Source organism: Phocoena sinus, chromosome 8 (assembly GCF_008692025.1).
Source record: "Phocoena sinus isolate mPhoSin1 chromosome 8, mPhoSin1.pri, whole genome shotgun sequence".
Taxonomy (NCBI): Eukaryota; Metazoa; Chordata; class Mammalia; order Artiodactyla; family Phocoenidae; genus Phocoena; species Phocoena sinus.
In genome coordinates, this window is record NC_045770.1 from 110,258,033 (window position 1) to 110,285,465 (window position 27,433).

The 27,433-nt window shown below is 53.5% G+C and overlaps 1 protein-coding gene across 1 annotated transcript; it reads left to right on the forward strand.

Moving 5' to 3' along the window:
- The first annotated feature begins 23,651 nt into the window (after positions 1-23,651).
- LOC116757923 (interferon-induced transmembrane protein 3-like) lies at positions 23,652-24,890 on the forward strand. The gene is given in 3 exon segments (XM_032640408.1): positions 23,652-23,784; positions 23,787-23,989; positions 24,606-24,890. Coding segments are annotated over 3 exon segments (438 nt in total). The 5' UTR covers positions 23,652-23,741; the 3' UTR covers positions 24,798-24,890.
- The last annotated feature ends 2,543 nt before the right edge of the window (positions 24,891-27,433 follow it).

Sequence of the window (27,433 nt, forward strand, 5' to 3'; positions counted from 1 at the left end):
ATCGACTGCCCACTCCTGTGGGGAGGGACTTCTGTGTCTGCTGCTTGCCCCAGGGCCCCAAGTCCCTCAACTGTGATACGACCCACTCTGCATGCAGCCCATCACATCACCCTGGAACACAGGGCAGGGACCTGGTGCTGCCGTGTGAGGCCTGTGTGCTGTGATCCCGAGTCCCGCCGGCTCCTGTCAGCACCTGTGGAGTGGTGAGCGGTTTGTTCTTGGCATCCTCTTTGAGCCTGCAGTTCTACCACCTCCCCTGCAGGGGCTGCTTAGCCCCTGCACGGGAGGCCAGACCATTCACCCAACACTGGACCAGCACAACGCAGGCCTCGCCACTGCCCCGTGGCTGTCCTCCTGAGTCACCTCCCAACACACATCCAGCTCTGGCGTCTGACCACTTCTCTGGATTCGCGTCACTGGAGGGATTACAGCCCTTCTGTGCCCCAGGGCCCTTGCACGGCTGCCTCCTCTGGCCAGAATGTCCTTGGCCCTTAGGGAATTTCCTCCTTGGCTCTCACTGACCTTGCCCTCACTCCCTCGCGTCTCATCACATTTTGTACGTCACACTGCTTCATGAGCTTCTTAGCCCTTACCAAATCCTGAAATTATCCTGCTTACTTTTTTTTTTTAATTAAAAAAATTGAGGTAGAGGGAATCCCCGGGCGGTCCAGTGGTTAGGACTCCGCGCTTTCACTGCGGAGCGCTGGGGTTCAAGCCCCAGTCCGGGAACTAAGATCCCGCAAGCGCAAGCGGCGCGGTGGGTGGGAGTAGTGGGGGAAATTGAGATACAGTTGATGTATATCCTGCTTTAAGCTTCATGAGGGTAGGGCCTGGTCCTTCCTCCCGGTGGGTCCCCAGCGCATTGGTGGGGGAGGGCGTCCATCCTCCCTGGCCAGCCCCCTGGGGGAAATCAGCAGTCCCCTCCCGCAGACCCTGGCCCTGACCCACGGCAGCAGGGCTCTGCCACCCACCGTTCTGCCGGCCGTGCCTGCCGGTCGGAATCCATCTGCGCTGGGCCAGCAGCCGCGGGCTGAAACAAGGCCCCGCACCCGGGTCCCGCGAGTCCCCTCTGCCTCCTCTCCCGGCGGCCGCCCCCACCCCCACCTTTCGCTGTCCCTGCAGCCGCGTTCTGTCACCGCGGCCACCAGGTGGCGCCGCAGGCCCACGCACGGCCGGAGGGCTCGGCGCAGGGCCGCCGGGCGCCTCTCTCCGGGAGCCGGTGGGGCCGGGGTAGGGGGTGAGGGTCTGCGCCTGGCGAGCGGCCGAGGGGGCCAGAGTCGTCCGGACGGCTCGGGTGGTGTCTTCGGAGGGGGCGACACGTTCCCTGGTGCGCCCCGGGGGCCGCCTGCGGGACTGTGGTTGTCGAGAGGGTCCCTGGGGGAGCCCCGTGACCCTCGACCCCTCCAGGCCCCGGTAAGAGGCGGAGAATCCAAGGGAGGGGGGCTGGCCGCGGAGGCGGGGACTGCGGCGCGGAGAGCGGGGCGGGGGGAAGGGGGGAGACGGGGACCGGGGGTGGGGGCGCAGGGACTGGGGCGGGGACCCCGGGGCGTGCGGGGTGATGGCCTGGCTGCAGCCTTCGAGCCTCCCCTTTCCCCGAAGTGACGGGGCGCGCGGGGGCGGGGGAGCGCGGGAGGCCTGGAGGCAGGGGCTGCGGCCGGAAGCGGGAGGGGCGCGGGCACTGGGGACAGATGGGCCCTGCGGTCGTCAGAGCTTTGTGTCCGAGAAATGGTGAAAGTAGAGAGACACGTGGGTGGGTTTGTGGGAGCGCTCCGCTCTGCGCAGAGACCCTGCTGAGGAAGGGGGCGGCGGGGAGAGGGGGCATCGCCTCTGCTGAAGCTTGTGACGCTTCTGGGACAGAGCCCAGATTAGAAAAGCGGCCACGGCTGGGGCCCTGACATTTCTCCTCAGGTCTGAGCCTTGGGGGTGAGACCGCCCCAACCTCCCCGGTGGGACGGCAGCCCCTCCAGCTTGCCCGGAACCTTAGATCCCGAGCCTGCAGCCCAGCCGCAGACTTGCCTGCGGAGTGAAGATTCGGGGGACCCTGACTCCCTAGAGCAGGGGCTAGCTGGTGAGGGGAGCGGGGAGATGGGGCGTGGGGGGGATGTCGTCCTTGGGGCAAAGGTGGTGCCGGTGTGGTGTAGATGCGTCTGGTTCCCTCTGCCCAGGTCTCCTCTCCGGTCTCCAGACCCCCTGTGGGGCACACCTGGAAATTGTTATGAGAAGGGCAGTGTCCTTTCTCTCTGACCCAGGGTCCACGTACTCTAAAACTGTGGTGGGTTCACTTGTCAGCTTGCAAGGTGGGTGAAATCTCAGACCCTTCAATTCTTCACAGAAGAACCCTCCAACCCTGGGTTTTACTGCAATCTCCCCCTCCCCCCAAGCCACCCCACCCCCTCCCCCCCCCCCCCCCCCAGGCCCCGGCCTTTGTTCTCTTAACCAATTAGACCTGAGGTTAAGCCCGCCACCAGGCTGCCCCTGCTCAGAAGCTTCATCCATCAGGGCAGGGGCCAGGCCTCCCTGCAAACAGCAGCCCTGTGGGTACCCTCCTGGGGCTGCTGGTGGCCAGGGGCTTTTGCCTCCTTAATACCCTACATCAGATTAACTCCACGTTGTATTCTGGCCCCAGTTCCCATTGCACCTACTTTCCACCCCAGATTACCCTTAACCCCATTAAGTGCAGCAGAAATTACACTTTCAGGTCAACGGCAGCATAGAGGCTCTGACGCTGTGACAGCCCAAATTTGGGTATAAATCTTTTCCCAATATCCAGTATTCCAGGAGAAATTACAGTACAAGAATTAACCCTTTCCCGAAGTAATATAAGCCTCAAAGAAATTGAACTAAAATTCTTAAGTTCAAGTCCAAACAAGCTCAAGTACTAGGAAGGAAAACAATCTCAAACAAATCAGTTGGGCTTCCCTGGTGGCGCAGAGGTTGAGAGACGCCTGCCGATGCAGGGGACGCGGGTTCGTGCCCTGGTCCGGGAAGATCCCACATGCCACGGAGCGGCTGGGCCCGTGAGCCATGGCCGCTGAGCCTACGGCGTCTGGAGCCTGTGCTTCGCAAGGGGAGAGGCCACAGCAGTGAGAGGCCCGCAGTACTGCAAAAACAAAAAAAAAACAAACAAAAAAATCAGTTCTGTGTTGCAGTTTCTGAGAAACAGGTCACGTGGCTTCCCGCCTCCTCTGGGCGAGGCTGTGGCCCCGGGGCTGGAGGCTGGCAGTCAGGAAGGCGGGATGGATTCCAGACACAGGAGCCCGCCTGAGTTTGCAGTTTCCTGGCAGCAGGAGCTCAGTCTAGGCTTTTCTTTGACAGTCAAAAAAGGCTGCTTTGTTGTGTCTAGTGGGAGACTTTCCCTTCTTCCCTTCTAGGGTCTTCGGCTTGTGTAATAATTAAATTGACATAAAACAACTTAGCAGCAGAAAAACAAATTTTGTGCATACAGGAGCCCCATGAAAACATGAGACCCAAAGGGCAGCCAGAAAATTGTGGCTTTGGTAACTTCCTGAGCCAAGGAGAGGGGTGGGGTCTGGGGTACAGAGGAAGGCAGGCAGCAGGATGTTGGTGCAGAAAGGCTGCTCTGCAGTGTCTCTTAGCTTGCTTCCTGGTCTCCAGTGTGAATTAGGCAGTTGAGAGGGAGGTAAAGCACTTTTCCTGAATCTGCTGGACTCTGATTGCCTTTAAAGCTCTTCAGGAGACCACCCGAGGCCAGATTAAAGGAGTGCAGGCCCTGCACACACCCTGATCCTTATCAGCAACCCTGCCCTTGAACCATTGCTATAAAACTCCTCCCCGGCTGGAAAACAGTTCTGAGGGCATGAGCCCACTGTGTCCCTCTACCTGGCAAAGCAATAAAGCTATTCTCTTCTACTTCACCCAAAACTCGGTCTCTGGGATTCGATTTGGCACCGGTGCACAGAGGCCGAGTTTTCAGCATCGATATTTTGGGGTGGCAAAACCTGCTCCCCTTCAGTTTAAAGAAGAAAATCCTTCTGGGGGTCTTCCGTGGCTTTGCCTGTCCGAGGCCTGGAGTTGGCAGGGTGAGGGGCCAGGGTGTCCCCTGAGCACCTACTGTCCCACCTTCCTCTTCCTGCCTGGGGTTTTGTCAGCCACCTAGGGTTAAGTCAACACACCCAGAGTCTCTCTCCTTTAAAAAGGCCCAAGAGGGGCTTCCCTGGTGGCGCAGTGGTTGGGAGTCCGCCTGCCGATGCAGGGGACGTGGGTTCGTGCCCCAGTCTGGGAAGATCCCACATGCCGCGCAGCGGCTGGGCCTGTGAGCCACGGCCGCTGAGCCTGCGCGTCCGGAGCCTGTGCTCCGCAACGGGAGAGGCCACAACAGTGAGAGGCCCGCGTACTGCAAAAAAAAAAAAAAAAGAAAAAAAAAGGCCCAAGAGTTACTAGGTTGAATATGATTTTCACATCACCAGATCTACAACCACACAATTTAAAACACGGTTCTCTCCACTTCGCAGAGATTTTCCAGGAAAAACCCAGGACTCTCCAGCAGCAGAGACTGGGGGTGTTTGAGGGAAAAAGGAGAGACCGCGGAGGAGACCGTCTGGTCAGTGGTCACTTCAGGTGGCAAAACAGCTCAGGCTGTTGCTCCCTGCCCCTCCTGCACTGTGAGAGGCTGGGCGCCAGGAGTCGTGCCCCTGCCTGGACCCCAGGCTTTGGTGAGGAGGCCCAGTGGGCAGAAGGGCTGGGACTGTCACTGCCTCACCCTCCCGTCCCCAGGATCCCCAGGAAATGGGAGCAGCTCCCCCATAGCAGGAAGTGGAGACTTGCAAGAAAAACAGCCAGTTGACAGACGCAGCATCTGACCGAGTCATCGCGCCGGATGGACCCGGAACGCTGAGAAGTGTGGCTAACATAATCCCCCATAATCAGGTCTGGGCGGTGCTGGGGCAGCAGAGACGGACCTCAGGAATGGAACAGGACTAGGCCAGCACAGAGGGAAGCTCGTGCATGGGGTACAGATGGACTGAACTCTGAAACCACACCAACACTGGAAGAAAACAGGGGTGAATCCCTCTTTGATCTCAGGGTAAAGGAAGTCCTTCTAACTGGTAAAGGGAAAAGCACAGGCCCAAAACGGGGTCATTTGTGCTAAAGTCCACGATACCAAACCTAGCCTTCTACCCGATCTAACTGCATTTCAGCCTTCCCCAGAAATGCCATCTTAATCAACCAGCCTGGAGCTTCCTGGTCGGCACCGAGGAGGTGATCTGCCCCGGGGATTGCTCTGTGCCCTGGGAGGATGAGGGAGCAGCTTGCCGTCCCGCCTCCCCCCACTCCCCAGGAGGAGATGTCCTGGCCCTACCCTCCTTCCTATAAAGCCTTCCATTTTGTACTGCTCCTCTGAGCGCCCTGGTACTTGCTGGATGAGATGCTGCCAATTCATGAATCACCAAAGAAAGCCAGTTAGAGGTTCAGATTTGCTCAGTTGAACTTTGTTTTTTACATAACCAGACAAGAACAAAAGGTGAATAAATTTGACTACATAAACAGTTTTTAAAGTTGTGTGACAAAAATGCCATATACAAAGTACGAACAACTGACAAACTGGGAGAAAATATTCGGAACATACACCCAGAAAAGGGGCTAATAACCCTAATATGTCAAGAAGTCTTAAAAAGCTGAATAGGGAAAATGGAGAAAATACGTGAGCAGAAAATTTATATTAAAAAAAAAACCCCAAACATATGAAAAAACAGTGAAATCACTCATCATTGGAGAAATGCAATTAATATAAGACTGAGGTCCCACTTCTCACCTATCAAAGTGGCAAGAAATTTAAAATTATGACCCAATCTTTTGTTGAAGCTGCAGGGAAGCCAGCACACTCATATATCGCTGGGGGGGGGGGGGGGGACCACAAATGGTAAATCCTGAAGAGAAATTGGGTGAGACCTGACAAAAATATATGTGCACTTAGCCTTCACCAAGCAACCCTTGTTTTCAGGAATCTACCCTGAAGATGCACTTCAAACAATGGGAAATAGATATGCAAAGGGGATTCATTGCAGCAATGTTTATAAAATGTGAGATACGTATGCACAAGGGGATTCACTGCAACATTGTTTAATCACAAAACATTAGGAGCAGCTTAAATGTCCATACTTAAGAGAGCGGTAGGATAAACAGGTACGTCCAGACTGGCGCGCAGGCCCTGAAGGAGGAGAAGGAGGGTCACTCTAAATGGAGGGGGTGTGGCTCCCAGGCCGTATATCTTGAAGCGAAAAAGGACAGCAGATCACCTATAGTGCCCCCTTTCTTTTAAGAAGGAAGATGATATGCGTCTGCTCATTTGTGGAAAAAGACACAGGGAGCGTAAACCAGAAACTGAAGAGACTGGTTACCTACTAGGTGGGTGAGGAAGGGACGGACAGGGTGGTGTGGACCCCACTGAGTACATCTTTTTATGGAAATTCAACTGCTGGAACCAAAGCAGTGCTTCACATACCCCAAAAGTAAACAGGCAGTTTGGACCAATAAGCACTGGGGAGCATCCACGATGGGATCCGAGCCTCAGAGGTGAGTCTAGTGCAGATGGAGGAGCTCCACCTTAATCCTGATTTGTTACTGCTCTGCCTGAGGGGACCCCCATGACTGTGGGGTGATGACGTCCCATTTCGTGACACCACGTCCTGGTTCACGAGACACCCCTTTAACCAATCCTGATCTACTTTTGTTTTCTGACGGGCCATACCGTGGAAACCAGAAAGGGGATTTTCAAGGTGGTTATGCTGTCACTACCCTAGATGACCTACTGGAAAGCGGAAACCTCCCACCAGCTGAGTCAGCCAACAGGCAGAGCTTCACGCCCTCACCTGAGCACACCAGCTCTCAGAAGGACAAACTGTCAATGTTTATACTGACAGCCAGTGTGCCCTTGGGGTCGCACATAATTTGGGGGTGTTATGGAAGCAAAGGGATTTTCTTTCATCTTCTGGGACTCCAATAAAAAATGGGCAGAAAGCAAATGACCTTCTTACTGCTATTCTCTTATCTTCTGAAGTTGCTGTCATCGAAATCAGGGTTCCCACTGGAAAGACTGGCCCTGAGTATCAGGGGATGCCCCAGCTGATCTCCACGCAAAGGCAGCAGCTTAGCATCTGTGAAGATTGTGGCACCACGTGGATGAAGTCATTCTGCTTCTGCAAAAAACGGCCCTTTGTTGCCAGACTGTTTTCACCCCGGTATCCTTGTAACATGGCAACAATCTGTTCCTGCATCAGAGAAATTAAGATGGATAAACAATGGCTGCGAATTAAGGGAACAGTCAGGGCTGTGGGAAACCCAAGACAGCCTCTTGGTTCTTCCCGGCTCCCTGGCAAACCCCATGTTCAGCTTTTGCATTCCTTCACCCCCATAGTGCATTTAATATGATTCAGATTATAAATAAGCATTGGTGGAGAGGCATCTATACAATGGTGAGGACACTTTACCGTCAGTGTCTGACCTGCCAGGGGCAGAACCCTGGGAAAACTGTTTTTGTTCCCAGAGGCCTCAAACCTCCTCCCTCTGAACCCTTTGAACACCTGCAGCTGGAATCGCTCAACTGCCACTCAGTAGGGTTATCAACGTTCTCGTTGTCACTGGTATGGTTTCCTGAAGGGTTGAAGCCCTTCAGGGATGATGCCCTCACGGTGGCAAGGAAACTGTTAGCGGATGTGTCTCTCTACCACTCGGGGTGGACCTTCCACAGTTTCCGGTGACTGAGGGACTCACTTCACCAGTCAAATTGTAACTGCGCGGGACCCTATGGGCCTCCCTGGGGCAGGCCCTTCCCCTCTATCCTCTGCTGTAGCTCCTCTCTGAAGTACCTGCATAACAGTATCTGAGGTACATTCTTGAGTTGTTTTACAGACGTGAAAACCTCCACCAAATGGGAGATGTTAACTACTTGATGACCAGGAGCGTGTGACCCCAGTCATCCTGGAGCCTCAGGACTGATCATGTTACCCCTGTGACCTCACCATCAACCTATCAGAGAATTGTGCAGAAGCTGACCACATACCCTGCGACCCCCTTCCCTCACCTGGGCTTTAAAAATGCTTTGCTGCAACCCTTCAGAGAGTTTGAGGTCTGGGGGGGCACGAGCCACCCATCTCCTTGCTGGGCCCTGAAATAAACCTCTCTCTGCTGCAAACTCCGACTTTTCAGTTCGTTTGTCTTCACTATGCATCGGGCACAGGAACTTGGGGTCGCTAACAAAATCACAAAAGCCTTAACGAGAACCCTGCAAACTTCTTGGAGTTAGTGAAAGTGAGCAGGACCCTGTGGGGTTCCTGGGCATGACAGCCTTTCTGTGTAGCCCGTTTCTTGACCTTCTCTGATTTCCTAAAAGCAGCTTCAAACCGTTGTTGATGAGGGGAGGGAGGGGAGGAGCAGCCAGGAAACACCAGCGCAGCCTCAGGGCAGGTCCTGGGTCCCCCTCAAGGGATGCACAGAACAATATCTCTGAGCTCTTCTGCAGAACTAAAACCCCCAAGAAATGGAAGATGTTAGCTACTTGATGAAGCATTCTTCACTCCAGAGAAGGTCACAGTTTGATGACCTTGAGAACCAGAGAAGCTCATCAGGAGACCACCTGAGGCCAGATCAAAGGAGTGCAGGCGCTGCACACACGTGATCCCTATCAGCAACCCTGCCCTTGAACCATTGCTATAAAACTCCTCACCAAATCTGCCTGAGTTGGGACACAAAGTTTTGAGGGGCACAAGCCTACTGTGTCTCCCTTTACCCGGCAAAGCAATAAGGCTGTCCCTTTCTACTTCCCCCGAAGCTCCGTCTTTGAGGTTCGGTTCGGCACCGGGGCACAGAGGCCACGCTCTGGGCATCATTATCACTGTCCCTCTCACCCTCAATCATCAGGCAAAGTTGAGAGAACTAAAGGGTTCCTCAAATGTCTAAATTTGTCAAACCTACTGGACTCCGCTGGCCTAAGGTCTCACTGGCTGTTCATAGGACCCCCTTTGGGAAACATAAACTCACTCCACAGGAGAGAGTCACCGGCAGACCGATGTCTGTTGGTATCTGACCTTCTGCTGATCCCTTGTCCCGTGCTGGTGCGATCAGCTACTGTAAGTCTCCACTGTCTTATGCTCAAGCTTCTCATCGATACTTTAAAGAAACTTTCCCAGTCCCAATTCAAAGAATCCTGTCGGTCAGTCTGGAGCCTCATGACTGGGTCTTCTGGAAACTTCACCAGAGGAAGACAGCCTTCGATGTTGGTGGAAGTGACCTTACTAAGTGCTCCTGACCACTGACACTGCTGCAAAATTAGAAGGTACTGAGCCTTGGGTACACATCTCACAGCTAAAGAAGGTCCCACCTGACACCTGGTCCTGTGCAGACACTGGGGACCTCAGGATCAAAGAGACAAGGAGAAGCGGCGGCTGCCACCCAAGACGCTGAATCAAGGTTTCTAATTAAAACGCGAAACCCTTTCTTATTCTTTCCTTTACTCTGGCATTGAAACCAAGTCCCCCTTAAACCGAATTTCTCTGCAGACTTTATGATGAACCTCTCTATCCAAAACTTTACTCCTCTTCTTGTCCCACCCCTTGTTTCCCTCAGGATAGGGGAGTATCAAAGAAAAGGGGGGATTGAAACTAAGCAGGGTCCTGTGGGGCCCTTCCAAGTACAAAAACCCCTCTGTGTCCTCCTGTTTCTTGTTTGTAGAAAAAGGCTTTGGTCTCCCAGGCCCTCCCTGAGTTCCAAAGAGCAGGGACAGGCGGTTACTAATTAAGGAAGTGAGGGAACGCAGAAGCAGAGGAAAAGCAGTTAAATGAGAAAAGTAATGACAATAGTTCAGGATAAAACAGAGTCATAGCTTCTCCTCAAGGGATGTGCACGACAGTCTGACAGAATTCTTGGTTCTTCAGGAGCTAAGCCCTTGCCGGCCTCTTGTTTGTGGAATCTGGACATCCCCCTCCTCTGCTGCTTTAACCTCTGAGACATAAGCCTCTGTTCAGCCCTGCACATACACGTTAGTCACTAAAGGAATTCTGCCCACAGCTTGGGGTGTATGTGGCAGCCCCCTTTCAAGAAACCCGCATGGGGATAAGGAAATATGAACAAGAAAATTCACATGTCTTATCTTTCTCTGAAGGAACACCATGACCAGACCAGGTTAATGTCAACCGGAGTTGACCGACCAAGAACAAAGACCTGGGACTGCAGCCTCTTCTGCCTCCTGACCCCACCTCTGCACGCTTCCCCCTTCCCTGGCATGAAAGAAGCCTGAATTAAGACGGTTCTTTAGGATATTAGTTTGCCATCTTCTCAGATTGCTCGCTTCTGAATAAAGTCGCTATTCTTCCCCAACACCTTGTCTCTCAGTTCAGTGGCCTGTTGTGAGAGCTTGGACTCGGTTATAGCTACAGGTGTCACCCCCATCTGTATCTCCCAGGCTTTGCTAAGGGGGAGGCCTTTTAGACGGCTGGCTCCGTCATCAAAGATTCTGACCCACCTCTGATCCTGGAGACCCCTGGTCCTCCCTGAGGCCAGTTCCTCTCTATTCCAAATGTCACCGCAAACTACAATTGACCCCTTAGAAATCTCTTACTGACTTCAACTCTTACTGTTACCGAGTCCAATATCATACTGCTTGCCACATGACAGGCCAGCACATCAAGACATGAGGTGTTGGGACCAGGAATAGTGACTTTATTTGGAGAGCCAGCAGATGGAGAAGACTGCGGACTCGTGTCCCAGGGGAACCGCCTTCCCTGAGTCAGAATTCCGTTTTCTTTTATACTAGAAGGGGAGGGGGTGTGGCTGGCTGTTGCAAACTTCTCCCAGACCTTGGAGGGGATGTGAGAATTCTTCGTTCCTACAGCACCTTGTAGGTCTGGTCACAATGTTTCTAAAACCCTCCAGCAAGACAAGTGTTGTTCTCTATTCGGCAACTTTTTACCTCTTTATGAATGAAAAGCTGTTATGCCTTTAAAGTGCAAACCTGGGAGGCAGAGCCTTGAGGAGGCTCAAGGCTCAAATATTATGTATATTTCAGGCTACAGGCAACATCCTTTTATTTTTTTAATTAGAAAAAAGTAAAAAAAAATTTTTTTGGCCATGCTGCTTGTCTTGAGGGATCTTAGTTCCCCAACCAGGGATTGAACCCGTGCCCTTGGCAGTGAGGGCGCAGAGTTCTAACCACTGGAGCACCAGGGAGTTCCCAAGGCAACATTCACTTAGTGTTTGAGGAGACAGGATGCAGAGCCAGCGTGACTAAGAACAGGCAACAGAGCACAAAGGTTAGAGCTAAAGGAATAGATCTGACACGGAGTCAGGTTTGTTCTTCTCTGTTACCTTATGCCAGAACACCTGTGCCTTGTTTTTAACCATTCTCCAGTTATAACTGTACCTGCCCAGTTAGACACAAATACCTAAATAAATCTTAGCACTTCTGCATCCTCACCTTCTCATGATTATCTAGATCAGGGCTGCCCCCACCAACTAAGAGATCTCTCCAGCAGCACGCATATTTGCAAGATATTCAGAATGACTCCTTATTTCAGACTAGGAGATTTCTCACCACATGTGCTAAAAATCTGGCTGACCCCTGGCTTAAACGGGTAAACACAGCCAGCAATTCCTGTGAACAAATCCATGAACAATGTGCCCTAACGGGAATGGTCTGGGTTTATCTCTGTCTGTGATGGCTATCATTCTTCTTGGGCCTTTGGTTGTCCAGATGGCTGGCACACAGCCAGGTAATGCCTCTTAGGTTATGAAACTGTGCCCTTAGCTTTCCACAAACAAAGACCCCTCATTGGTGACTCCCCTAGATTCACATTGTAGTTAGGAAGGACCTACCAGGAGGACTTCATGAGTCAGGATTCGTACCTCCCTGGTTAGGAGTAAATGTAAATGAGGATATGATCAGAAACCTCTCCTTAATGCTTGAAGACATTGCAGAATCTGCTGTTAGGTCAAGAGCTGCCCAACAAGCACCCTTAGACTCTGGGCAGTGTTGTCCTTGGTAATAGGACTGCCCCTGATTATCTTCGAGCTGAGGCAGGAGGTGTCTGTGCATGGCCATCACCACCTGCCCACCCAGGTTCACGCTCCTGGGGAGGTTGAAACTCAGTTACATAAGATCACTGAGCAAACCGCGTGGCTTAAAAAGGTGACTTCTTCCACGGGTCTTTGTGATTTTGATTCGTTTGGGTCTTAGGGACCAAGCTCCAAAGTGCCCTGCAGACACTGGAAATATTCCTGCTTATAATCATAGTATCTCCCTGGTGTTCCACGTCCTCTCAAAGGCTTTACATACATGTTCGCAGCTGCTGACCACTGAGCAAATGATCTTCCTGAGACTGGACTGTCAAAAAAAGAACAAAGAGCATTATTGACTTAAAAACTGTGAATCTGAAATTGTGACCTGTGAATATCACAGAGACTGAGCAAAACCCGTCAGGACCTGTGAATATGACATGAGGAGCCACAAAAACTGCAAGAACTTCAGAGTGGTAGCTGGGGGCGGTGTTTAAATTTTAGTTACATCTCCCAGTTAAGCTGAGAGTCTGAGCAAAAGGGGGGACTGTTACAAAGAAACAACAGGCCCCAAATGGAGTCATTTGTGCTAAGCCCCACACCAGCCAACCAAGACTTAACACCCAACCTAATTGCAGTTTCAACCTTCCCCAGGAGAGTAATTTTTAACCAGTCAATTTGGAATTTCCTGGTCAGTCCTAGGAGGAAATATGCTGGTAGACTGCTTCCATTCCCCTTAGGGGGGCAACCTTGCCTAAAATAAGGCATTTCTTTGCTAATAGTTTCCTTTTTTCTTCTCCCTTCCCACCTTTAAAAGCCTTTCTTTCTGCAGCTAAGAGGGAGTTTCTTCCTGTTGCTGGAAGTGATGCTGCCTGACTCATGAGTCACTTAACAAAGCCGATTAGATCTCAAGTTTACGTTGTTGAAGTTTTGTTACTAGCGCCTTATTCCAAACACCACACAAACACAAACTGAGGAATATTCTGCACAATAACTGACGATACTCTTCAAGCATTTTAGGTCAAAAGGCAAGAGTGAAGACTGTTACAGGCTGGAGGAGGCTAGGAGAAATAACGGCTCAATGCAACATGGGATCATGGAACAGAAAAAGGATTTTCGGCAAAAAACTGGTGACACTTGAATGAGGTCTTCAGTTTAGTCAATAGCATCGTACCAATGTTAATCTCCTGGTTTTGATCATGGTACCACAGGGAACCTGGCTGAGGAGGTACAGAAGCTCTCTCTGTATAGTCTTGCAATTTTTCCGTATGTCTGAAATTTCTTGAAAATACAAAGCCTGGAAAAAGTCAATGTTAGGCTCGTTGAAGTAAGTAATAAAGAGGTGGGATAAGGAAGGTAGCATTGTGGCTGGAGCCTGGAGCCAGCCTGCCTCGGTGCCAAAGCCTGCTCTGCTACTGTCCAGCTGTGTGACATTGGGCAGTTTACCTAATGTCTCTGTGCCTCCATTTCTTCTTTTCTAAAATGAGGAAAATAACAGCACTTATCTGATCCGGTTGTTATGAGGTTTAAATCTATTAATATATGTGAAGCATTTAGAACAGTGCTTGGTACAGACTTACCACTCTTATGATGACCAGAACTGTAAACAGGGGTGGACCCCCCGAAGGGTAGGTTAGTGTGTGGGACATTAAGCTAGAGCGGTCCTGGGAGGTGATGTGGGAGAGGCAGATATGGGGATGAAAAGGGAGCTGAGCCGTGTCGGGGAAGAAGTCCTCATGTCCTGGGGACAGAAGAGGAAAGAAATGAGAGGAAATATCCTTGACGAAACAACGAAGCTAAACTTCCCAGAACTGAAGAAAGATGAAGGGTTTCAGCCTACAAAGAGGCAAGATGAGAAATAACCCACACTTAGATATGCTACAGTGAAATTTAAGAGTATCAGAGAGAAGTTTCCAAAAAGAAAAAGTTCCACGGAGAAAGAACAGACCGCCTACCTGGGAACAGGAATCATATTGATACCAGATTTCTGAGCAAATCATATAAGAAGATACAGGGTGATGTTTTAAAGAATTGAATTTAATCTAGAATTTAATATCCAGCCAAATTGTTATTCAAATGTAAGAATATAATAAAGATATTTCCAGAAAACCTCAGCATGTGCCCCTCCCAAACACCTACACTGATAACATTTTTGGAGCAGGAACTGAAAAAGAGGAAAAAACACACCCAGGAAAATCCACGAGTCATAAAGGAAGCGAGGAGGCCAAACGCCTTTGTGAAGCCTTTTCCTATTTTAGGAACAAACCATCACCAATGAAAAGGCAGGAACAAAGGGCAAAAGTGCAGGATGTGGGCTTCCCTGGTGGCACAGTGGTTAAGAATCCTCCTGCCAATGCAGGGGACACAGGTTCGAGCCTTAGTCTGGGCAGATCGCACATGCTGCGGAGCAACTAAGCCCGTGCGCCACGACTACTGAGCCTGCGCTCTAGAGCCCGCAAGCCACAACTACTGAGCCCGCATGCCACAACTACTGAAGCCTGCACGCCCAGAGCCCATGCCCTGCAGCAAGAGAAGCCACTGCAATGAGAAGCCCGCGCACCACAACGAAGAGTAGCCCCTGCTCGCTGCAACTAGAGAAAGCCTGCGTGCAGCAACGAAGACCCAACGCAGCCCCCAAAAATAAATAAATAAAATAAATAATAAATAAATAAATTTATTTTTTAAAAAAGTGCAGGATGTGCAGCCATACAAACCCCACGTAAAATTCTGGGTGGCGCCAACGTGACAGGAGGGAAGATAAAGGTCCACAGGAAGGGCCACCAAAGGGCAAAGGTGTCAGGGGCCCGGGTGCTCAGCGCTGGGTGTGGACAGAGGCCAGCAGACACGGCCAGAATGTTCATGTCCGCCACAGCTCTGGGCAAAGTAGGTACTTAGTATTTGGTGAATAAATGAATGAATATATCTTCTTATAAAAGTTATAAGAAGAGGGCTTCCCTGGCGGCGCAGTGGTTGAGAGGCCGCCTGCCGATGCAGGGGACACAGGTTCGTGCCCCGGTCTGGGAAGATCCCACATGCCGCAGAGCGGCCGGGCCCGTGAGCCGTGGCTGCTGGGCCTGTGCATCCGGAGCCTGTGCTCCGCAACGGGAGAGGCCACAACAGTGAGAGGCCCGCGTACCACCAAAAAAAAAAAAAAAAAAAAAAAAAGTTATAAGAAGAAAAAAAATCCACCAAATGACAATCAACAGAAATGAAAAAAAAACCCAGAAAAGTAGAGCAAATAGCAAATATGAAATATATGACAGAAATAAGTCCTAACAGAAGAATTATTATGTGAATTAAAAGACAGAGATCCAAAAAGGAATACAATTTAAGAAAAGACCCAGAAATATGGAGAAATCTCAGTCTCTGAAATTGGATTTTCTTTTTCTTTTTTTTTTTTTTGATGTGGGACCATTTTTAAAGTCTTTATTGAATTTGTTACAATATTGCTTCTGTTTTCTGTTGTTTTGTTTTTTTTGGCCCCAAGGCATGTGGGATCTTAGCTCCTTGACCACGGATCCAGCCCACACCCCCTGCATTGGAAGGTGAAGTCTTAACCACTGGACCACTAGGGAAGTCCCTGAAATTGGATTTAGGTGATTCCTTGCCAGAATCATCAGGATCGTCTCTGGGGTGAGACACCATCTCAGGCCTGAAATTAGCTCTGAACCCAGAACCCAAAGATAAATAGGCACCCCAAGAGACAAGAAAACTTGCTTGGGGATCGGCAGGAAAAACAGATGACGGAAACTCTGGATACTGGAATTTCCAGATAATGAACTAGCTGTGCTCGCTAAGCTCTTGGAGGTGAAAGGTAAACTTAAACATTTTAGCAGGAATGGGAAACCATAAAAAGTGATATTGCAGATCTGAAAAGGAATTAATTAGAAATCATAGTACTGCAAGATACGGTAACAGAAATTAAGAACTCAGTGGGCGCTTTACAACATGTGGAGCACACCTGGAGAGAACACGCAGTGAGTCCTGGATCTCTCAGAATACTGCTCCCAGATGAGGCCAACGCTGCTGCTCAAGGACCTCACTTGGAGAAGATGCATGAGAAGAAACCATTCAGACAGTGGAGGAAACCACAGACAGCAGGAAGAGATACTGAGGGCGGTGAAAAGCTTTAATCTGTGTTTAATTGGAGTTCCAGAAGGAGAGGATGTGGAAGATGGGGGAAAATCAATATCTGAAAATACAATGATGAGAATTTTCTAAAACTGTTGGAAGACATTAACCCACAGGCGTAAGCAACCCAAGAAATCTCTACCAGAATAAATAAAAATGAATCCACACCTCTGCACATCACAGTAAATCTGTAGCAAACAAAAGGTGTAAACAAAATCATAAACAGCCTGATAAAAACCCAGATTTCCTAATAAGGAGTAACAGCTCATTGGTAGCTGACTTCATAGTAACTGCAGAAGCAGAAAACAGTGGATTTGTATCTTTAGCGCTGACCTAAAATTCTTTACCGAGTGAAAACACTCTTCAAGAATGAGGTGAAATAAAGATTTTTTTTGGAAAACAAAAACTGATGGGCTTTGGCCACCAGTAAGCCCGCACTAAAGGGAGCTCTTCACGCTGAAGAGAACGACCTGGACGGACTGGGCGTGCAGGAAGGGGTGAGAAGCTGCGAAACCTGCGTGTGGTCAGTGTCAGTAGGTAGTAGTTGCACCAAACAATGACAACATCTTGATTTGTCAGAAAATGAAAAATTAAAGAGCATGGCAACAACGGCATAATCAGGAGGGAGGTAAGGGCCTTGTGTCGTTGGGCAGGTAAAAGCACCTAAGGGTCTCAGAGAGATGTCATAATTTATTAGTAACAAGTAAGATAATAGGAAAGGAGTGTTGAGTATCCACACTATCGGATGAAATCATAAAACCGTAAACACCGGCCAAAGTAGAGACATTACTGGAATTAGTAAGAGAGCCTGGTGAAGTTGCGGGATGCAAAGTTCATATCCAAACACTGGTTGTATTTCTTTAGCCAGCAAATGGCCATCAGGCATAACGAAAGGTGTCAAACTTCTTCGGTGGGTGGATCGCAGAAGTGGCCCCTAGTCTCTCCAGCCCACCCCGCCCACCCCAACAAGGGTCCTGGATGCAGGGCTGGGAGCCACTGTGGCCACTTTTGCAAATAGCCTTCAACACTTGTCTGGTTAATGAATGGAGGAAGTGACGCGACCAGTTCCCAGACCGGACTCCAGAGCCCCTCACACACCTCTGCTCTCTGTGGGGACCCTGCCGTGGCCCTAAGAACAAGCCCAGCCCGACATCCCGGAAGGTGAGGGCTCCCATAGGAGAGCTGGCACTGTCCCCTCAACCCACAGCTGACAGCAGAAAATGAGGAGCCTGGCCAAGGCCACCTGAGGCGGTCCAGGTCAGCCGAAGCTCCTAGGCTCTTGGGCAAAAGCAAATGCTTATTGGTATATACCACTGAGGTTTTGTGGTTTGTCATTATGCGACCTTATTGTGGCAATAGTTAACTGCTACGATCTAATTGAAATCACAAAGAGACAGCATTACACAACCCCCAGAGCGGCTACCCTTGGGGTCAGGGGCACTGCCAACAGCAGCATTGTCCCTCGTAGCCACAAACGGCAAGCGACACTGCCCATGGGCAGGAGAGCAGACAAGCTGTCATACAATGGACACAACACAGATCAGAATAAATGGGCTACATGTGCAACCTCGGCGAGGCTCAGGAATGTACTGTTGAGTGAAGGACTATGGGCACCAAAGAAGACAGCATCGTTTCATTTACATGAGTTCAAAACAGGCAGAAGTAAACCATGGTGTTCAGATTCAACCTCCACTCAATCGTGTTCAGTTTAACCCACACTTGGGGGTTAAACCGCGTGTGAAAAGCAGGAATGTACACAGCATAATGACCCAGAGAGTGGTGACCTTCCTGGGGCAGGCATGGCGGTTACCGGCAGGGTGGCAGCAGTGCGCTACTTGTGACTTGGTAGTTTTGTAGGCATTTGCATTTTAGCAATTTGCTAGGCAGAACGTTCATGTTTCATGCATTTTGCTGTGTATTTGTGAAATTTCACAATAAGGAAAGGTTAAAAGTATATGCACCTAACAACACAGACCGAACACATCAGGCACCAACAAATGGAAACGCTGGGAGCAGCGGATTTGTTAGCAACTGTGTTTCTGAAGTCATCAAAATTCTGCCAGGAAAAGGCCTGGGAAACATGTGAAGGCAAAAGGCTAGGGTCTCCCGTGGGTGGGGGATGAGCTGGGGGCTTGCAGGCGACCGCCTGGAAGGACGCATTGCTTAGGACAAGCTGGAACAGACAACCCCAAATCCCTAAGTCCTGATCTGACCACACCCCCAGGAGGGGCACGGGGGCGCTGCTTCCCTCGGTCAGGCAGGGACCAGGGGAGGTGCCACCTCCAGGTTGGAGGCACAGGCAGGCCACTCGGGGACTCACACCCTGGCTACGCCTGGACTGGGCGGCACTAAGGAACCCCACATTCACACCTGGTCAGGAAGACCTGGGGGCGGTCCTTCCTGTGTGCGAATACACTCTCCCCCGGGGGGACCATCCCAAAGTCTCCTCCAGCCCCACGAAGGTCAAAAGTGATGCAAAAGGAGGCCTAGCCATGCCTGCTGGCAAGCAGCATGGCTAAAAGGCCAAATCACTGACCCCCAAACCCGCAGTGTCAACTGAGCAGCAGACAGGCGGTGGACACGGACGTGGGGTCCGAAGTCCCTCCGGGTGGCTGTGCTGAGGACCCCAGCCCAGGGTGGATGCACTCCTGGACTAGACCGGCGGGGGCACACCACCTGCCGTTCTCCATGGCCTTTGGGTGCTGAGGTGGGCACTGGAGACCCCAAAGCTTTCCCATCCCCTTATCGCCCACAGAGAGTCGGGGGTCCCAGGGTTATTTTAAGTCTCGAGCCAGCACAGCCTCTTCGGGTCCAGGCCGATGATTTTTGGAGGGACAGTATCACTCTTTCATATGTGTAATCGACTTTTTTTTTTTTTTTTTTTTTTTTTTGCGGTATGCGGGCCTCTCACTGCTGTGGTCTCTTCCCGTTGCGGAGCACAGGTTCCGGACGTGCAGGCTCAGCAGCCATGGCTCAACAGGCCCAGCCGCTCCGCGGCATGTGGGATCTTCCCGGACCGGGGCACGAACCCGCGTCCCCTGCATCGGCAGGCGGACTCTCAACCACTGCGCCACCAGGGAAGCCCTGTAATCGACTTTTAAAACTTGGACTTAATTTCAGTCAGGTTCAGATGTCAAAGTTCATGCCCGGAGCTCCTTTACCCACAGTTCTCGTTTCTGCTGCTTTTCTCTGCATTTTCACCCCCTACCCCCTCCCGCCCACCTTCCCCCCGCGTGAGGCAGGTAACCGGGCGTGTTGGGCTGACATGACAAGCTGCGCCCTGACTGGAGTATATAACTCGAGAGCTTTGTGATTTTATCTTTCACTGCTTCTGGTTGAGAAGCTATCGCCTCTTCTAACCCCCCAAGTCCCTGCCCTGGACTTTCTCTATTTCCGTTCATTCCTGCCCACCCGCCAGCCCTTCTCTCTGAGCCCGGAGGCCAGAACACGCAGTCAACAGTGAACAGCATGCGATGGCCTTTGGCAGCCAGCAGCTGGGGGTTCTAGGGCTACAGGGTTCTAGGTTCTTGGTCCGCCTTGCAAATATCACAGGGAGCCAGCGGACCCTCCCTTTCCCTCGCTGCTTGTATTAGTCGGGGTTCCCTGGAGAAACAGACCCCTGTATACTTAGATGAGACTTGTCATAAGGAGGGGGACCAGGGCAGCCGCGGGGCCGCCAGGCTGAGGCCAGGCCCCAGTCGGAAGGAGCTTCTCCCCTCTTCCGCCCGCTCGTACTCGGCCCTCGGAGGGGGTTGGACAGACGGCCCACACTGTGGAGGGGGTCTGCTTTACTCAGCGCACCTTTCAAAGTGAAGCTCATCCAGGAAGACCCCCGAGACACGCCAGGATAACCTCTGACCCCGGCGTCTGGGCCCTGCGCCCCGGCCGGGCTGACACAGGGAATTCACATCACGCTTCTCCACGTGGGTTGATCTCTCCCGCCTCGGGAACATGGCTTCTCCTTGCGGCCATCCGGGCCCGGGCCCAGAGGCGCGTTTACGGCGCTGCGCCGCGGCGGTCGGGGCGAGCTGCACGGTGCTCTGACGACGAGGTTATCTGGGATCTAACGGCGGCCAAGAACGCTCGGTTCCTGCTTCTGCTGCCACCTGACGTGGGCTGGCGGCCATCAGCGGCGGGTACCCCTCACCCCCGGGGCCCAGGGTGAAGCTCCCATCGCGGGCTTCGTGACCGCCACAGGGATGTGCGATTCCGCGTGATGCCCGCGAGTGACCCCGCACCTGCGCAGCCGCGTCCCAGGTGCTGCGGGACTTGGGTGGGGGAGGGGGTGGCGGGGTGCGGCTCCGCGCTCCGCGCACTGGGAGTGAGGGTGTGAGGGGCCAGAGCCTCCCCCGAAACTCCCGGAAGACGGCGGCCCCGCCGGCCCTGCCTCCGGCTGCTCTCACGTCTGTGCTGATTGTCTGCAGTCCGGGGCAGCTGGTCTGTGAGCGCGGGCTCCCTGCCCGCTGTCGCTGCGCCGTGTACCAGCTGCGACTGGGCGCGGCAGCATCAGCACCACCCCGAGGGGCTGGACCTCACGCCTCCAAGAGAGGGGACCTCCTCAAGGACAGCGTGTCAGAGTGCCTGTGGCCACGACGGATGCTATGTGCTCCTGATTTCTCCGTGAAGCAGAGCTCTGTTTATTCTCTACTCCATTCTGGCCAGCAAGAGGCCCTGTAGAGACTTGCTTTTTCCTTAAAATGTTAATTCATGAAACTCCAGAGGCTAGGCTTAACAAAAGGAAGAGATATCTTTCTACATCCTAGACATGTTCAAATATCTGGTTTTATACTGTGTTAATCTGAGCAGGTTCACAGATGGATCTTATTTCCCTGTGTAGTTAGAAAGCTAGGTGACCCTAACTGTTACAGGTTGTTCTGGTCTCTCTGATTATTGGTCCTTGGAAATTCATTAGGAAAAGTTGTGTAAAACCCCTAAAACTTTGCAGAGGAATGGCACCTTCCAAGGGGATCGGCCAGCTGTACCATCCCCTCCTGCCTCCGCCACCTCGCCTGCTGCGCAGGGACCGAGCACAGACTCCGAGAGACCCTGCCCCGCCTGAGAAAGGACCCCAGACTTGGGGAGCTGGTGGAGGGGCGTCTCCACAAGATGACATGTCCCTTCTGGGGCCTACCGTTGCAAGTAGAAGGGGTCAGACCCTCTTTTCTTTTGCCTACAGATCACCAGGGCATGCACATAGTAGAGTGTGAGCTGCAAACCCAATTTAAGATAGTCCAGTAGCCACGTTAAGAAAGGAAAAAAACAGGTGAGATTTATTTTAAGGATCTATTTTCTTTGAACCTATATGTAGAAAATATTATAACAACATATAATTAATGAAAGGTATTATTTTTTTAAATAAATGTATTTATTTACTTTTGGCTGCGTTGGTCCTCATTGTGGCGCGTGGCTTTCTCTAGTTGCGGCGAGCGGGAGGCTACTCTTCGTTGCGGCGGGCGGCTTCTCACTGCGGTGGCTTCTCTTATTGTGGACTAGACGCACAGGCTTCAGTAGTGGCGTGCGGGCTCAGTAGCTGTGGCACACAAGCTCTACAGCGCGGGCTTCAGCAGTTGTGGCACGTGGGGGCTTAGTTGCTCCGCGGCATGTGGGATCTTCCTGGACCAGGGCTCGAACCCCGTGTCCCCTGCATTGGCAGGCGGATTCTTCACCACTGTGCCACCAGGGAAGCCCCATGAACGATATTATTGATGAAATATTTTATATCTTAACAAAAAATTCTTTTTTTCTCACCAAGCTTTCAAGGACAGCTATGAGACTTATGCATACGTCTTTTCTCCACTGGAACCCTCCACGTTCCTGGGCCTGGTGGCCACTGTGAAGCGCTGGAGCAGAGCCACCCTGGAGGCTGTCGTAGGAGTGGGAGCTGGCAGGGAGGACCCCCCAGGTGGGGCAGCAGGAGGGTGGCCACCAAGTTCATTCCCCCAGCCTGACAAGGGGAGGGCATAGGGGACTTGGAAGCTCCTGGAGAAAAGGCAGCCACCCTGCCCTGGGTGGGGGGCTCTCAGACGGCAGAGCAGGAGCGGCTGGGGGGAGCCAGATGGACATCGGCATGGAGGGGGGCTGCAGGAGAGGCGGGTCAGGGGCCAGGCCTACTATGTGCGTTACTTCTTTGTGACGGGGAAACAGCACAGCGCTCATTGCCCCTGAGACACCGGAACGGCCTCACCGCAAGACACACACCGTTCTCTGCTCCGATGTCACCATCTTGCTGTGGGGTGGACAGAGTCAGTAAGAGGAAAGCGTGTAATTCAGGAAGGCTCTGGGCGGTGGAGGCATTGACCCTTCCCGAGGCCCCTCCATGCTGCCCCTTAAGCTCCTTGGTCGGTATATCAAATGTCGGGGGGGGGGGGCGGGAGGGGGGAAGGAAAGACGGGGCTGCGCAGATATGCAGGCCCTGGGCTCCTAGCTGCCACCAGATGCTCTGGACCCTGGGGTATCCCACCACAGCTGCCTCCTCAGGTCACGCAGAGCCCAGTGTCCCCAACACCCGGGACATGGGAGACCATGGGAGGCTCCTTTGGGGCAGGCCACCCAGGCTGCTGGCTGCTGACCTGCAACCAGGAAGGACCCAAACCAGCCTGGAGCAGGGACTCAGGGCCAGGAAGGCCAGTGCATTTCCGAGGGGAGGGCGGTGCAGTGAGGGGTGGGCCGTGGGCCAGGGCTCGCTCTGGGGACTGGGGTGTGGAGGCTGAGTGAGGGTCTGGGAGGGGCCCTGCGTGAGGACAGCGGGGCTGCAGCAGGCTTGGGCCTGAGACCCCCGGGGCTGGGGAAGGGTCCCGGGGCCCGACCACACCCCTAAGTAGGGAGGTGGGGTGGCTGAGACAGGGCCTGGCTCAGGTGTGAAGGGAAGCAGAACTCATTAGCCCAAATGTGCCTCTTTGCCATATTGATTACTTTAAGCTGCTTATTTTTAAGCAATAGGACACCTGGGAGAAGCTCTGAAACTGAGTAGAAGTCAGCCTTTCGAAAGACATTTACACGTACGAGGGAAACCTCCATGCAGTGTGTCTCCTCTTGTGTGGGGCATGAGGGGGGACGGCCACATTTCTAGAGACTCTTGTGGATGGAGAAGCTCCGCAGGAAACCTTACAATTGTTTGTGTGCTTTTCCTTGTCACCTCCCAGAGGGGCCTCTCTTCCGCACCCCGCAACACCTTCTGTCTTTAGCTGGAGGTGGCATTTAAGGTGGTGGCTTCAGCATTTCGGGGAGTCACTCAGTTTTCCTGGGTCTCTCCCATGTTATACAGGAGGTACACGTGTATTAAACTTTTATTTGTTTTTTTTTCTGTTAAACTGTCTTTTTATTACAGTGGGGTCTCAACCAAGAACCTGGGAAGGTAGAAGGAAAGTCTTCTGCCCCTTCCAGCCTCTGGGACGGGAAGCTCCCTCCAAGCCCTCAGCCTTCCTCCCACTCACGCTGGTGTAACCTGACACTCGGTGGTTCGCATCCCGCCTCCTAGGACCAGCCCATCCCGAATTCCCCAACTTCCAGGAAAAGGAAACTTCAGTGAAATCGAAACTACTGGGGGAAAGGGAGGACCCCTGAGAGTGTCCAGGCACCTCGATCACAGCTGCCTCACGTCCACCATGAACCACACATCCCAACCCTTCTTCAATGGTGCCCACAGCGGGACCCCCCGAACTATGAGATGCTCAAGGAGGAGCACGAGGTGGCCATGCTGGGGGCTCCCCAGAGCCAGGCCCCCGTGACGACCACGGTGATCAACATCCGCAGCGAGACCTCGGTGCCTGACCACATCGTCTGGTCCCTGTTCAACACGATCTTCATGAACTGGTGCTGCCTGGGCTTCGTGGCATTCGCCTACTCCGTGAAGGTGGGTGGGCGCCTGGGGGGTTCTCCAAGGAAGTGCGTGTGAGCCTGGAGAGGCCCCCCTGCCTGGCTGGCTTGTGGGGTGTGGAGAGCCCTTGTGTATATTGTTCTGTGTGTGTGTGTGTGTGTGTGTGTGTGTGTGTGGCTTGGGGGATCATTCCCAGTGAGAGTTTCACAAGCGAAGCTGCAGGGGTGCACATGGGGATGGGGGGCTATGTCTCCACCATCCCAGGAAGTTCCCCTTCCCAGCCTTGTGAGAGAAGTTACATCCTTCACACTTCGGATTCAGACCTCGAGTCTGGTCCAGAAAAGAAAAAGGTACTGAAAGGACACTGACCCCTGGTGGGGTGAGTGGCCAGCAAAGGGGACAGAGCAGAGGGAGGGTGAGCCCTGGGGCCTTCCGGAGAGGCTGAAAGTCCGTGAGGAAGCAGATCGAGGCCCCAGGAGGGGAGGGGGGCCCACCAGGCACTGTCCTGCTTGGGCTCCGGGGAACGGGCAGGGGTGGGGTCCCCATCTGGGTGAACGGGCCCTGGGGGACGAGCAGGGGAGGGCCTGAGTCACAGCACCTGGCTGTCACCTGGCCCAGCTCCAGGACCCCTCACCGTCCTCTTCTCCCCCAGTCTAGGGACCGGAAGATGGTGGGCGATGTCATTGGGGCCCAGAGCTATGCCTCCACCGCCAAGTGCCTGAACATCAGTGCCCTGGTCCTGGGCATCCTTCTGATCACCGTCTTCATCGTTATTTTCGCCACTGGCTCCGTGATGGTTTTTCAAGCAGTTTCCCAGCTCATGAAGGATTATGGAGGCTCCTAGTAACTGCCGGCAGCCCGAGACAGTCACCCCTTTTCACTGCAGTTTATACACGCATCTGTCCACAGCTGAATGAAATAAAGCATTTGTATGTGAGGGTGTTGTGGGTTTTTGTTTTGTTCTGTTTTGTTTTTTTGGCGGTACGCGGGCCTCTCACTGTTGTGGCCTCTCCTATTGCGAGCACAGGCTCCGACGCGCAGGCTCAGCGGCCATGGCTCACGGGCCCAGCTGCTCCGCGCATGTGGGATCCTCCCGGACCGGGGCACGAACCCGTGTCCCCTGCATCGGCAGGCAGATTCTCAACACTGCGCCACCAGGGAAGCCCGGGTGCTGTGTTTTGACCTGGGGAGGGGGCCCTGTTGAGAGTCCCAGCCTGCCCTGAGACTGAGCCCCTCCCCCCGCCTCCCCCCCGCCCCCCACCCCCCCCCCCCACCCCCGTCCCATCTGCTCCGCTGCTGGGTGGGACCTGCCAAGTCCTAAGGCTTTGCCTGTTTTTGGCCTCGAGCTGGGGCAGCAGCAATTGGACAGGGGTTTGGGGTGGTGCCTTCCTCTGGGGAAGGGTCATGCCGGGTCCAGAACACCCTTGACCCTGTTGACAAAATACAAAACAAAACAAACGAAGCCCGCAAATAAGAAAAGAGTTTATTTGGAGCTTTAGGATTTGCAATCGGAGAAGTGCAGATTCAAGTAGCAAGTCAAACGTGCTGCGAGGAAAGTACAAACGCTGGGGGGGTCTAAACACAACAAAGACATTCCAGAGAAGTTACAGGGCTTGTTTTACAAAGCGGGATCGGTGCTAGCAGGCATTGGGTCACATGTCGGCAGCTGATTGGCTGCTAAACTGAGGCTTCCAGGGAGTAAAGACAACAGGTTCCAAGTGGTCCCAGGACTGCCAGGACGTGTCCGCAGTGGCTCCCCTGCTCCCTTGCAGACCCTTTGACATGTGTCTCCACTTTGCTGTTCCTGGTCCATGGCCCCAAGGACCCCGTCAGCTCAGGAGGGCTACAAGAGTGCACGGGCAGAGACAGCCCCCAGGAGGAGGAGAAATCCCTGCCCTGCCCCGGAAATCAGCCCCCATCCCTGGTTCTGTCAGGCCTCTAGATGTGTGGGCACTTGGGGTGCCCCAGGGCAGACCCTGCCCACAACCAGCTGGGCAGGTTTGGTGTAAGGTGGGGTGGCCCTAGCCTCCCCTTCGTACCCTGACACCCCACGTCCCACATCCCCCTGTCGGGTGGACAGCAGTCGCGAAGGGTGGGTGGCACTGAGTGTAACCCCGTCAGTCTTCACGGATTTGGGGTGAGGATCCTGCTAGGTGGCAGACCAGCTTTGCCTGGAGTCTGGCCTGGAGGAAGTCCGCCCTTAGGATTCCTGAAGATGCCCCGCCCAGGTTTGGTCCCGAGGGAGTGAGGGTAGAGCAGGACAGACGCGCTCGGGGTGGGGGTGGTGGGGAGGAACATCTCTCCTGGCCTCGCCCCTGGCTCCCTTCCTGAGCGCTGCTGGTCCGGGAAGCTTCCACCTGCCCAGCCCACCCAGCAGGGGTCTGAGTCGCTGGGCAGCGCCCCCTGCCGAACTCCAGGGCTTTACTGGCTGCGGGCCCCTCCTCACCTTGGAGTCAGTCCTTCCCAATCCAGAGGGGCAGGTCTGCCAGCCTCCCCTCCTCCCGGACTTCCTTGGGGCTGTCCCCTCCCTGCTCACGTGTGACACACCCCCGGGGAGAGGGGCTCCCTCATGGCCACCCCGAGACCCCAGCCCCTCGGCCATCTCCTGGAGTCAGGGCACTGCAGCTGGGGACAGATAAAGGGGCGTGGGTGCGGGTCGGGAGGGGATCCACAGCTGGGGTCCCTAGTCAGCCAGCCGGGGTCGGGGGTTTGGGGGTTTGGGGTCACACGTCTGTCCCCCCCGACCCCCTGCCTGGGAGAGTGTCCTTCCTGGACTCAGAGAGGCAGGTCCTCCAGCCTCCCCTCCTCCGGGAACCAGTTTCCCTGGGGCCGAGCCTCCCGAGCTCACATGTGGGACCCAAGAGAGAGCGGGCAACCTCGTCTGAGTCACCGTCCTCCAGGGAGGACCCCAACCTACATAGCCCCCGAGGTAGGGCCTTGTGAGGGTTTGGGGTCTAGAGTCCTAGGTGCCAGGACGGAAGGAAATCCACTGTGAAGAGTGCTGAATTCAATGAGAGCCGGACAGGACTGGACCTCAGCCCCGTGAGGGAGCCCAGAAGAGCCTGGATCCCCAAGGGGCCCGTGGAGAAGGGTCACTGCCCCAGCACCAGCCTGTGGCTGCCTGGACTCCTCCAGCCTCTCCTGAGTGATGCATAGCACACCTGGGATACTGTGCAGGGTGCGGTGGGTCAGCCGGTAGGGTGCGTCCCCTGCGCCCACTCCCTCTGGGGCTCAGAGACAGGAATACCTGCCTGGGGTGCCCCTCCCTGTATTGGGCTGAGGCGGGTCCCCACCTCCCGGTGTACAGCCCAGGCTCACACCCAATGCCCCAGGGTCCCCAGTGTCTGTGAGACACTTCCACCCAGCAGGGCAGCCACGTTTGCGTGGGAGGGAGTGGTCTTTCCTCTGGGGGTTTCTGTCGACCGGGGCGGGGTCACCAGCTCTGCTCTGGGCTTCTGCTGTCAGCCCACAGCTGAGCGC